The 13,382-nt window shown below is 31.9% G+C and overlaps 1 protein-coding gene and 1 long non-coding RNA gene across 2 annotated transcripts; one reads left to right on the forward strand and one right to left on the reverse strand.

Moving 5' to 3' along the window:
- The first annotated feature begins 979 nt into the window (after nucleotides 1-979).
- Nucleotides 980-4,679, forward strand: LOC148606678 (uncharacterized). The gene is made up of 2 exons (XM_088544855.1): nucleotides 980-1,310; nucleotides 3,233-4,679. Exons 1-2 carry the CDS (start codon nucleotides 1,018-1,020, stop codon nucleotides 3,390-3,392), a joined length of 453 nt encoding a protein of 150 aa, XP_088400981.1. The 5' UTR covers nucleotides 980-1,017; the 3' UTR covers nucleotides 3,393-4,679.
- A 4,541-nt stretch (nucleotides 4,680-9,220) lies between these two features.
- Nucleotides 9,221-12,971, reverse strand: LOC148606679 (uncharacterized). The gene is made up of 3 exons (XR_015915098.1): nucleotides 12,879-12,971; nucleotides 9,965-10,056; nucleotides 9,221-9,321 (listed from the first exon to the last, which is right to left on the reverse strand). It is a non-coding gene; the product is annotated as an uncharacterized LOC148606679 (long non-coding RNA).
- Between the last annotated feature and the right edge of the window lie 411 nt (nucleotides 12,972-13,382).

Raw genomic sequence — 13,382 nt, forward strand, 5'->3', positions numbered from 1 at the left:
ATCCAAAATATGATACATGGTTGGAAATTAAGTCTACATATTTTTATTTTTGATATTTTGTTAAAAATGTTATAACAGAAATTAACATGTGGCTTTTGAGATAACCCGTTCTCTTGAGAGATAAAAATTGATAAAATATGATGTAGAATTCAAAATTAAGGGATCGATAACTATGTAAATGACACTAATATATTTAATTATTAAAAAGCGTTGGATTCATAATGTCAATTATCTCCTAAGAGCAGACATATTAAAATGAATTATTATATATTTCATCATATAGACCTATAATGCAACTTAATAACAAAAATAAAAATATGTAGCCTTTTTTGAGGTGTGCGTATCACATATTACAGAATTTGCATGATTCTTACAAGAACTGTTACTTGAATGAACAATGATTATATAAAAACCTCATTGGTAAAATTATAAAGAAAAATAAACTTGTTATCTCGAGATCTTTGTAAATAAACACACATACTTTAGTATAGTTTGTTTTACTATATATAGAAATTCTTTTTTAAACGGGCCCTAATTAAATATATGAAGCGTGAATCTAGTTTCTTTTTCTGCATTTATTGCGAGTCTATCTTTAAAGTCACTGTTTACCTACGTATACAGGTAAACAATGCCCAAATAAAGTATTAATACATTTCATTTAAATATACATCCAAATATGATCATGTTGATGGGAAACAATAAATTATATTAATATAGCTAACACGGGTTAATGGAGTTGACGACAGCATTACATATCTAAATTTGGCAATTTGAATTGTAAGTAACCGTTAAGTAAAATAGGATAAATTTAGTGATTACACAAATTTATATCAAGCAAACATGTTTATATACTTTTGACTATGATAAATAATGAAATTAGGAAATCTATTCGATGAGCTTTTATGGCATTATTTTTGCAATTATTTTTGATTTTGATGTCATTTCCTATCCCCACTCGACCCAAATAAAAGCAGACGTGGCTTGGTCTTTCTTTCCAATACACTTCAATCGTTCAAGATGGCTATGTCAGGGGTAACCGTTAGCGATGATATCGTTTCAAAATTCAACGAAATGAAATTAAAACACACAATTAGCTGTCTGATGCTCAAAATAGACGTGGACAAGACTAAGGAAATAGTTATCGAAAAAGAGTGGCCAAAAGGCGAACTTTCATTCGATGCACTGATTAAGGAACTACTGATGCATGAGCCTAGATACATTTATTACGATTACGACTACGTAAAGACAGAAGATCAAGAGAGGAGCCAACAGCTCTCAACAAAAAACTCAAAGATAGTATTTATTCATTGGTGAGTGAAAGAATTAACTCTACAAATTAAAAAACATTCTTTCTTTGTGGTCACATGGACATATTGGAAGATGTCAAATGTAAATATGCTCCCCTGTCTGGTTAATTTTTTTATAAAATGACATTTCTGTTGCTTAAATACCAATAGTGTGCACAAGTGACCCATCTATTTTACAAGTAAATTTTAATTATGAAGCATTGCTCACCCTTAATTTGAGTCATTTTGTGGAGTTGTCTTCCTTCCTAAGGCATTGTTATCACAATCAGTTACAAGTTTCTCTTATATTGCTAAAAGATTATTTCTAAAGATATTGGGATAGATCTTTATTCTCAAAATGTCGGTCACATCAATTTGGTCCAACTGAATATCTAGTTTGAGGAAGTTGGGTTTTGTTTTAGACTTGTTGTTCTGTTGTACATGTATATCTTCTCAAGTTCATATTTGTAAAATATACATGGAACATTAAGTTATTAGTAGGGTTTTTTTGTATATTTTATTTATTTGTTGGCTTGATGACTGAATAGTATTTTGAGAGCGGCGAAATGCCTGCAATACTGTCAACTCAAATTTTAACTTCACCACACTCCACGGTGGAGTCACAGTTTAAATATTGTCTGAAACGATCTTTTGAAATGGAGCGGTTTTATCCCGGCTTTACCGTGGTGGAGTCACAATGGAGGACATTAGTGACTCAACTGTGAAGAGTGGAGAAATTGAAACTTTTCTTCATTGTAGTGTATTTGCAGGCAATTGCTTATGTGAGCTAGCACTTAAAAAAATCTGGTAAATTGACATTTACAAATCAAGGTGTGTTCATTTGTCCTGAAATGCATCAAATCTCTGTCATAGGGCGCAAAACCACAATCATTCACTTACTTGTATAGTTAGGCCATATGTGATTTCCTCATCTTACCTGCATTAGGCCATATGTGATTTCCTCATTTCACCTGCGGGTGAAATAAGATAAGCAACATTTGTAACCTAACAGTAAAACTTTCTATGCAGGAATCAAGATTAACTTTTTGAGGCTGGTAGCCTAGACTTTTTCGGACAAAATTTTGGTACCTAAAATTCCACATTTTCCAAAATACCGGATGTAGAAATTATTAAGCAGTTAATAACATCCGTTAGGAATGATTTCTATATTATTAGAACTGGTTGCTGATAAAATTTATTTAGGGATGCTACCTTTCTGATAACCAGTTAAAACTCTGACCACAACTTTTGTTCAGAATTTTTTTTTACATTTTCGCAACCTGGGCTACTAAAAAAGAAAAAAAAATGGTCACCCAGGCACATTTGTGGTCGCCATTGGCGTGTGCAGGACCGTTAATCTTTTCCCCTGCCATGACATCTTGTAAATACAGTGTATAAAGGAATAATCACTGACACCACATTCTTAATTGGCGTACTTTGAAAATTTTCATAAATTTCTTTGTGAAAATTTGGTCTCAAAAGGAAAAAAAATATTGATCATAACAGCAAAATCTTAACTAATAGGTTCTTGCAAAAGACTGAAAAGACTGAAAGGACAAAAAATTCTCTGAGGTGAAGTAAATCTCAGACATTCAATAGGAAAATGTGTAGTTACCTTTTTCCGCTTATAAAAAAACATTGTATTTCATAGGCAATCAGTCATCTTTTCCCACAACTGTGATGTTACTTTGCTATATTACAAACTGCTTGTTACGTCACTATTGCCTCTGTTACAAGAATCTGTAACTTCCACTTGCATCCTATATGTCTTGTTAATTTAGAGACCATGTCTTGTACAGCTGTTGTCATCAGTTGAATTTTATAGAAAGCACACAAAAGTGAGAGTAAAGGTAATCTTTGTAAGATTCCAGTGTTTTCAAATGGCCTTGTCATACAATGTATTTTACCACTGTACTTCACTAATGACTTCACATTTTACATTGCAGGAGCCCTGACAGTACAAGTATAAAGTCAAAAATGTTGTACGCATCCAGCAAGGATGCCATCAAGAAAGCTGTACAAGGTGTACAGGTAGAAATTCAAGCAAATGACTTACATGAACTGACCAGCTCAGAAATAGAAAGTAAATTATTGAAGAAAGCATAGTTTTGACTGCTAGCATGAAACAATGTAAAATAAACATAGCTCTCTTTTTTTAATAAATAACTGAATACTGATCAAAAATAAACATGCATATGAACTTTGGTGCGCTGGATGCCTGTTGCCATTGACAAAGGATTTTCATCTTGTGATAAGTAATTATAGTGCTATTTGTGGTTTCTTCAGTCTAATTTTTTTATCTCACAAGTTGTGCTCGATGAATTCTCTTCACTTTTAACAAGTTCAGATTTCATTCAATGGATTTTTGCATATAAGGATTGACCAGGATATTTCAACTTAGAACAGACTGTGGCAAAAAAAATCAACACGAGTGCTGTGGACGGAAATTGTTCTTGCAATATGAACCGTTAAATGTTAAAATTAATGTTTTGTGTGTTAGCAGAATATACAAATGTAGTAATCACCCAGGTCAATGTAAAAAATTGTACAAATATACTTAGAATTTGGCAGTGTCAGATTTTCATATTTGTTTGTATATGTTGTATTTTTTATTTCTTCATTCTAAGATTACATGTAACAGTTATGTACCTCACATTTGAAATTTAAAATTTCAACCTTTAAGTTTTTACTTACCATTTAATAAGACATTTATTTACAAGCTATTTGAAAATGACAGGACTGTTTTATTTGTTGACTTGTCCATTTATTTTCATATTGTCTAAACTTGTAGCAGCAAAATGTTGATGCCTACTTGTTTGTGTAATTTAAGGCAACCATGTTGCATATTTCCATGGCAGCAGTCATTACTAACTCTGTTGATGATTGACCGTTTCATTTTTTTTTATTTCTTATTTTTCCCACATTTCTAATCAGTCTTGCTTACCATTAAAAGAACAGTTTGATATGAAACTATTTCAAGCTGAGGAATGGAATGGCTTTATCTGAAGTCTGTTCTTAATCAAGCAAGTAACCTCGTCCCTGTGCTGTAGTTAGTGTAGAAAGCCGTTTTTATTTCTTGTTAATTCCATTTATACATTTATGATCAATCATTGTGTTAAATCAGAAAAGAACAAATCGGTGATGTTTAAAGTAAAATATTTTGAACAAAATGTAGATTGCTGTGTACGTTCAGATTTAGATTAATTAGATTTTTCAATACAAAGGGGTAAAATTTCGTGTTTTGCAATTCAACCTTAACAAATTCTCTCTTTCTAGTCCTGTGTTTTGTATGTACCAAAGATGTAAGGTCTATTTAGATTAAATAGATCAATGATAGGCTTTACAACTTGTCACATTGTAACGGATGTTTTTAAGAAGGATACAGAAAGTAAACTGTCAAAACAACATGTACTCTGTATTAACAAGAATGGATCAATTTTTCAATCAATAAAATTCTTTGATACATATATTTTTTTGATTGTTGTTTGAAGAAGCAGCAACAACACCAGTGAATAAAAAAGGGGGAATTTCTTACACAAAACGATCTAGGAACACCAAAAGCACAACCTGACATTAACAAATTTAAAAAATGTACCCCAGCTTAAAACATACATTATAACGCTCAGGACAGTGCATGCCCCACTAATAAATTCAGTGAACCTTGGTGCTCTTGAAGGGCAAGCAGCTCATGCTTTTTGCTTTTTGTTTTGTCTTTCAGCTTGTGTTAACCAGTCATCTTTGGATTCTTTCATGAGTCTTAATGTTTTTCATTCTATTTAAACTGAACAGGTGCCTTGCAATAGTAACTGACATAATCCTTTACCAACCTAGAGAGAGTTTGGATAGGCACTGTCAAGAATGCTAAAATGTATATCATGTTTATGTTAATTACACACCCAAAGTTGCTTCTTGGTTTGAGGAAATTCATACAAAGTTCAGTGGTAAAGCAGAGAAGAATTCTCAGTCTAAACATTTACATCAAGGTATTATTTCTCTTGTGAGGACACTTGTTATAGTGATTGCCGAACGTCATGGTTTGTTAAGCTTCACGGAGAACTTTGTAAAGGGAGACAATTCAACTTGCATTGAACATTTGTATAAAAAAAGCACTTGCATGTACCAATATCTCCAAGGGCATTTAACAGTACACATGAATAGCATTATATGGGTATGAGTGTTAGAAACAAAACAAATAGATACAGTATAATACAATACATATTTAAAACAGATTTTGGTAGACAAAGTCGTTAATGCTACTGTTTAATTTTAACGAGATAATGCCTTGTCAGGTTTCAGATATTATTCACCATACAAAAGTAAGCCATGAAACTTAAAATATTCATAACAGATGTGTCACATGGGGTACTGTGGTTCTGAAAATATTACACCATATGAAAGATTCGAACAATTGCATGTATACACGTATAAGACGTTCTGAATATAAATATATTAAACACTAACAAGCAGCAGGAATCCAAATTATAAACACAATTCTGAATTCTTTTTATACGACAGCAAGTTGTTGCGTTCGTATAATGTTATGGCGCATTCGTCATTTGATACTATTTTACTAACAATTAAAGGAAGGTTCCTATATTATTAGGAGTTTGTGGCCCCTACCGTTTGAGAATAAGGGACCAAAAAGTGTAAATACAGGTGTTTTGTTAAAACCCATGTATAATGTTTGTTTTTCTTCCGATTTTGATTATTCATTTTTAGCTCACGTGAGCTGTTGCCATCACTTAGCGTCTGTCGTCGTTAACAATTCTTCCCCAAGGAACTTGAGATAAACATATACTACAGACACAGTGAAGTCAGCCTCATATTTTGACCTACACTTAGAAATCGATGGTAAAGGAAAACTGTTGACCAAACTTTACGACAAACGTGCTGACTTTTCGTCATCATGAACTCGTGGATCGTTATGGTGTATCCATCTGCGCCATGAAAACTGATTTATTCAACGAGTCATAGTTTTCCTTTCCTTATTTGTCTATCCCGGACTTGACTTTTTATGTGCAACTCGGCGGTACCCTACCGGTGAACCTGGTCCATGCTCCCAGCTTTTAGTGGAGTTGCTCATTTACTTTTGTTACTTTGTATGTATGATTTTAGTTACTTTATATTCTTTGTTGTGTATGTCTGTTTTCCATGTCTGGTCTTTGTCCCAGGGTTACATTCTTTTGATTACCGCTATAACCTTGGTTCTCTTGATTACTCTTTCAAACATCACCTCTGAAACTAATGAATGGATTTGGATGGAACATAATATGATTGTTATTTATGATATGATAGAGTATCCTGCACAAAATGACCGTTTGGATTTTTGATCTGTTAAAAGCATGGCCGCTGTTACTAAAAATAGAACATATGGGTCATGCAGCAGTTTTTTGCATATATCTCCCAAACCGTTAGCTTTAGCCTAATTCTGACATGAGGTTAGTGTTCACCATGATAACTTCAATCTGCGATATATTTTTTTGAAAAGCTGTCGACCCATGTTGGAGCTTTTGCACTTTTTGGACGCTTTTTTGCTGTTTAAGATGTCATTACTTTAAAAATCTTCTTTGAAACTACTTTACAGAATCCAGTGAAAGTTGGTATTACTGTTTTTAGGGTATCCTGAACAAATAATCATTTGGATTTTTGATCGGTGAAAAAAACATGGCCGCTGGTACTAAAAATAGAACATAGAGGCCACACAGCAGTTTTTTGCATATATCCCCAAAACCGTTAGGTGTAGTCTAATTCTGACATGGGGTTAAAGTGTTCACTATGAAAAGATCAATCTGCAATATAATTTTGGTGAAAAGCTTTTGACCCATGTTGGAGGTATTGCCCTTTTTTATGTTTTTGCTGTTTTTTATGTTATTACTTTCAAAAATCTTCCCCTTAGAATCTACTATACAGAATTTAATGAAATTTGGTATTACTGTATTTTTTGCAAATAACTCAAAACCGTTGACTTTAGCAAAAGTCTGATGGAGAGTAATATTGTTCACGATCAGAAAACGGACTTTTACCGAAATTTTCAAGATAATTTGTAGCCTGTTGTAGTATTTATGGTCCCTGAAACATTTTTTTTTCGTTATATTGTGTACAACTCTCTGAAACCATGCAATTGCAACAAAATGAATTCAGGTTGGCATATTTTTTCCGGTTTCCTCCACACACTGATCATTTAAATCAATCAAAAACCGTCATTTCTAAAAATAGAACATAGGGATCAAAATGCTTTTTTTTTTCTTTTTTCCCGAAAGTATAGAAGAATAATGAAAATGAAAGCTACCCATAAGATAAACATGATATTGTGTTGACTGGTAATATTGAAATTATTTTTTATGTGGCCATTTTACGACCATTTTCACCAATTGCTCAGATTCCAATGTTTTTGGGTTCTTTGGAAAACTAAAGAAAAGTTAAATGGTAATGATGAAAGATCGTTCTTGGCGGCCATTTTCCCGCTATTTTCTATACTTGCTTTGATTTCAACGAAAATTGGTTCATTTAATAGGCATGGTCTGCTGATATGAATGGTGATGATGGAAATGTTGGAAAGCCATGGTTTAACTTCATTTTATGTTCTTTTTTAACCAAATGTTTACTGGTCTAATGCCCTCTCAGACCTGGTGAAATAACAAAGCATAGGGGCACCCTTGCCCAGTTTGTTTTTTTTTTCAGAGGTTCTAAATCACTTTGAATTCATCAATATATATCTCTCTGCGGTACAAATTTGCCATTCCGGAAATGGCAAATTTGACATGCTTAAAGAAAAGTGTAGGATTTTTGATCATGTAGTACTACAGTAGCCTCAGCATACCTGACATGCAAAGAGATGAAAACAGTATCAAGAATAAAGCTATTAAGGATTTAAGTCAGATTTCCCATGGAAAAATTACTTTCCTCATAGGAAAATCTTGAGTTCCTTGAAATCACACATTTCCTATGGGAAATCTACACTTCCCATGGGAAATGTACAGTTCCTATGGGAACTTTTTTCTCATGGGAGGATTCAATTTTCCCATAGGAACTTTTTCCCATAGAATGAACAATTTTCACAATGAAATAAATCTGTCCTGTTAGTACTAGTACAATCAAAAGATATAATAGACTCCACATAAAAGTTTTAGAAATATCTGTGGTTAGGTAAAATAACTATCCACTGATGAATCTCACACAAGGTCTAGAACTAAAGCATATCACTTGAATCTTTGAATAAATAATCTTGTATATGACTGGTATCTTGATCTTCATGTAACTAAGGCTTGCTTTCAGTAACCCTGAAAAAAATACCTTAAAATATCAACACTATATTTCAAACAGTTTTCAAAACTGTTCAGAAGTTTGTATGTACTTTTACCATAGTAACAGTGTATATGTACTTTTAACATAGTAACAGTTGAAGATTGTTCTATGATTTGTCAAGCTTCAAAAACAAGACATTTTTAAGAACAAGCAACCCTACGTAAGTTCATTACTGATATATCTATGTTGTTTTAGTGAATTTCAATTTAACATTTTCTCTGGTCTAATCAGAGTATCAGTTATATCAAGTGAGATATGACTTCTAAATATTAAAGTTTACATTTTTCATTCATGATTCACAGTGTTATTTCCATTAAAATCTTCATAAACTTAATGTAAAAAATGAATGTTTGGTACAATCAATGACACCCTGACAAGTTATCCCATTTCTACTGGTATGTATCTTCCTGACATTTTGCATATAGCTGTATATCTTTTTAATGTTGTGATATTTAAGAATAAATTTATTGTGTAATATTAATATAGCCAGTATAAAAGGTACACGACTGAGTATTTAAATTAAAAGATAGCATATAAATACTGCTGTGCTTTGTTAACTTTTTAAAAATTCAGTTACATATGAACATTTAGTCTCACTTACATTTGTACAAAAGTTTGCTATCCTTTATAGTAATTTATTTCAGTAATCCAAGAATATTATTTACCAGCATGCCACTTCACATCCTGTATCTGTGTGATGTCAAATCCAAACTCATCCATTTGTTTGAACCTTAATTGAAAATATGACAATACATGTAGTTACAATCTTCCCTAAATTACATGTATACAATTCATCATGATAATTACTTTGCTTTGAAATACTGATCATCTTTCCATAGTAGATGAATTTTGGAGATAAAAAAATAACTTTCATTCACCTTAAAAAAATGGGATGTTCTAATAAAAATGCACCATGTAAACTGAAAAAAATTAGAACAGGTACAGCATCTAAATACCTGAAATTCTAAATCAATCAAGTAGAAAATGTAAATACACACCACTATAACTTCAAGGTGGATATATTTAAATATATATAATTCTTAAGCATCATTAGCATTGAAAAAATAGTAATACATATATAAAACTTCTGATTTTTACCAAAATAACTTTTTTTTCAAGAACTGGTATTTAGTCTCACTCTTAGTACATGTTTCATTGGATATAATTAAAAAACTAAAAACAGGTCCCACTGAGTCCTTACAATTGTCCTCCTTGTGAAAATTGTTTATGCTTCCCATTAACATAAAAATGATAGAGTGAAAAGGAAAAAAAAACATTCATAGCTATATTTTTCAATTATTTCCATGTGCAAGTTTAGAAATATGGTAATAATGTTAATTAACCAGTTACAATGTATGTATAAATCGACATACCTAAATGTTCTGGGTTTCTACTCTCCCTAGACAGATGGAGCATGGTGAATAGAAAAGGCCACAGTCACAAAAACCTGTGAATCTTTGAGACCCTGTTTAGAGAAGAGAAATATTTTACAGGTATTGGTAAATATTCTCATAGACACAAGAAGAATTATCAGTATAAATTGTAAAACCAGATAAAATATGACTCACATATTTACAGCATAAAATATACTTGTTTCAAAAGCCTTACTTGCATTTTTATTAAAAATACCTCAAACTGTGAGCAATCTGTGATGTCAATGGCACTTGCAGTGTGTGGGAGAAAATCTTACAAAAGGGTTTTACATGCTTACGTTTGGTAACTTATTTAAACATGTAAAACTCTTTTATTAGATTATCTTCCACGTCAAACATAAGATTGCAAGCAAGTTTCATCAAATCCATTGAACAGGTAAGAAGGTTATGCACTTACAAAGTATACTGATAGTCAGGCAAATGTAAACAAAATGATTGCAACATGGTAATATCCTAAATAAAAAAATGAAATAATAATAATTCTAAATACTAGTACCACAATTTCAAAATTTATATTTCACATAAAATGTGACAAAAAAAGCTGTATTTTTCTGTCCATTAAACTTACACATTAACCATTGAATAGAATCAAAGTAATATAGAACATCTGCTTCTACCTAGGACAGAATGGTGGATGGACAAACAGACAGACATGGTGATTTCAATATAATACCACCTATTTGTTGATGGTAAAACTACTTCCACAAACTTAAAATTTCTGGTAAATCTTCCTGTATAATGGGATTTGACAGGTTATGCATTTATCTAGGCCATAAAGGTATATCAGCTACCAAATTTCTAAAAAGTGATAATTACAAGAAGAACATGTATACTAGAAGAGCAAGGATGGAAAAATAGAATTGAATAGACAGGTTTTTGTAACTGCTCTATGTACACCAGAGCTAAAAAATCAGGATAACAGGTATCTGAAAGTCTAAAAAGTCTTTGATTATCAATTCATACATATGGGAAAGACAGTATCCTGAAACTTTGTAACATTGCCTAACAATTTAACTTTATGTAAAGACAAGTCCCTAGAGATATTGATCATATGATTTGATTGTTGTTGAAGCCTATCTAGTCGAACATATTTAATATAAAGATAGATCATGACCGAAAGGTGTATTTAGCAGGCCATCAAAAATTGTTTAAAAACTTTACTTAAGGACTATTTTCAATTGCTGATTAGATTATGGGTTATACAAGACTTCCGGTTGGTTTTCTGTAAACAAACCATGAAGCGGTTTATGTTGCAGTGTAAACCAACCCAAAGTTGATTATATCCCTTAATTTAACCGACAATTGAAAACGGATCTTATATTTTAATTCAAAAGCACCAGAAAACAAGAAAAAACACTGTATATTGTTTATATAATATAAAATCCATATTTTTTTTTAAACCGGGGTCAATAAGTGCTGTCAACTGTCAACTGTCAATGGATTGCACCACTTGTAATTTACATGCATGCTTTAAGTGTATTGGGATACCTCATTGAAGTAGTTTCATAGTTAAGGGGGCTGGCTAAAATACCAAGTTAGATTATATGAAATGGACAATATTGCTCCATAATGCTGAATTATTAGAATTTCACAAAACATTAAAATATTCAAGTGAATTTTAACCTTATATATATTTACTTCCTTGAGAAATCATGTGCATGATACATGTTTATAACTGGCTAACAGAGATTTATAATAATGAATAGAAATAATATTCATCTTATTTTCACCCATAAATCTGTCACCAGAAATGCAAAAATCCCATGCAGTACACTGCTTTAAAGAAAGCTACCTAGATGATGATTGCTCATTTCTATCACATGAAAAATGAGCAGAAATGTCAAAAAATATGATATATCAAATAAAAACTAGAATGCTAGCTTACATTAGAGAACCATTAACTTCACGTCCAATGGTACTAAATTAAATTTTTGAAAACCATTCAGTTCTATTATTGAATGTAGGACATTTCGGCCAGTGGACTTTTTGGCCTAGAAAATTTAGGCGATGGACATTTCGAACAGGAAATTTTGAAAAGGTGGATGTTTCAGCCAAAGTATATTTATTTCTCTCTTTTCATGATTACTCTAAATTATCAAGAGAGAAATAAATATACTTTGGCTGAAACATCCACCTTTTTAAAGACGTTTTTTTATCATTTAACATAAAATAATGACCAGGTTTGATGCATTGTTTGATTAGGCAGACAATGAAGTAATAAGTACTGTCCTTACATGATCGTATATATGCACTGTAATTACTCAATAATTGAAACCATTTATTACTCATTATCTAGTAAGTTTCCACAAAAGAATTGAAATAAATCATTTCTTTTTAGACTTAAAAAAAATATTTATATTTTCAATCAACTTTTGAGACACTAAGAGTGTTATGAATCCTTTATCTACCAGTCATTTTGTTTTAAATTTCTAATGTAAGTTTGCTCTAAAGTAAACTTGTGTGCAGAATTAAAGTGAGTAATAAATTTGCTTTATTTGAAATCTAAATTAAAAACCAAATACTTAATAAATTTTATCTGCAAAGAAGAGCAGATAGTACTAAAGTTATATATTTTCAAGCGAAACGGCCGTTTTCCGATAAACCGAAAAATCCTAGGCCATGCTGAAAAATCCTATAGACTGTAAGGTCCACTAGCCGAAATGTCTGTCCACCCAATTATTTAGACCGACTTCGAAGCGAGAAAATGCATTGTCGTTGGCTATCTTAATCAGTAATGAGAATGCTGGTTTTGTTTTGACCATCGAATTCATACATTTTTGTCTAGATTAACATGCTTGCAAGGTTACATAAACCATTTACGCAAAAAGCTTTTCTCAATTGTCAATATTCTTACCAAATAATTGCCGTTTTCCTCTAGTTATTATGCAAGAAACGAGAACGGGATTTTAGAAAGGAGAATGGAGCAACGTGTAAAGTTAATTTATTCTATGTATTTATGAATAGCGAAGGCCCTTTCGCCACTCGCGAGTATCGCCCGTTTGACAATAGTTTTCAGAGAGGCTGTACATACCCGAATCATGAATCTTGATTTTACGTTGATAGTTTTTGGTCAGTATCGGGTCTCCCGCGGACGTTCCTTGTTGTTTGTTTGTTTGCTTTTTTTAGTTTTTGAACTATTTTAACATTTTATAAAATAAAACAGGGACTTCAATGTATCATAAACCTGAAATTAGTTTTATTAATGTAAACAATTCCTTTATAAATCGGTCCGTCTAAACACCGCAAAGACCGGTCTTAGTGCACTAAGACCATAAAAGTAGCACTAAGACCCATAAGATGACTTTTTTTTCGAAGTAAAAGTACTATCATTGGAAAGGTAATTAAAAAATGCATAGAT

The sequence above is a fragment of the Perna viridis genome, chromosome 9, assembly GCF_037379345.1.
Source record: "Perna viridis isolate PV_CMFRI_1.1 ecotype Kerala chromosome 9, ASM3737934v1, whole genome shotgun sequence".
NCBI classification, from domain to species: Eukaryota; Metazoa; Mollusca; class Bivalvia; order Mytilida; family Mytilidae; genus Perna; species Perna viridis.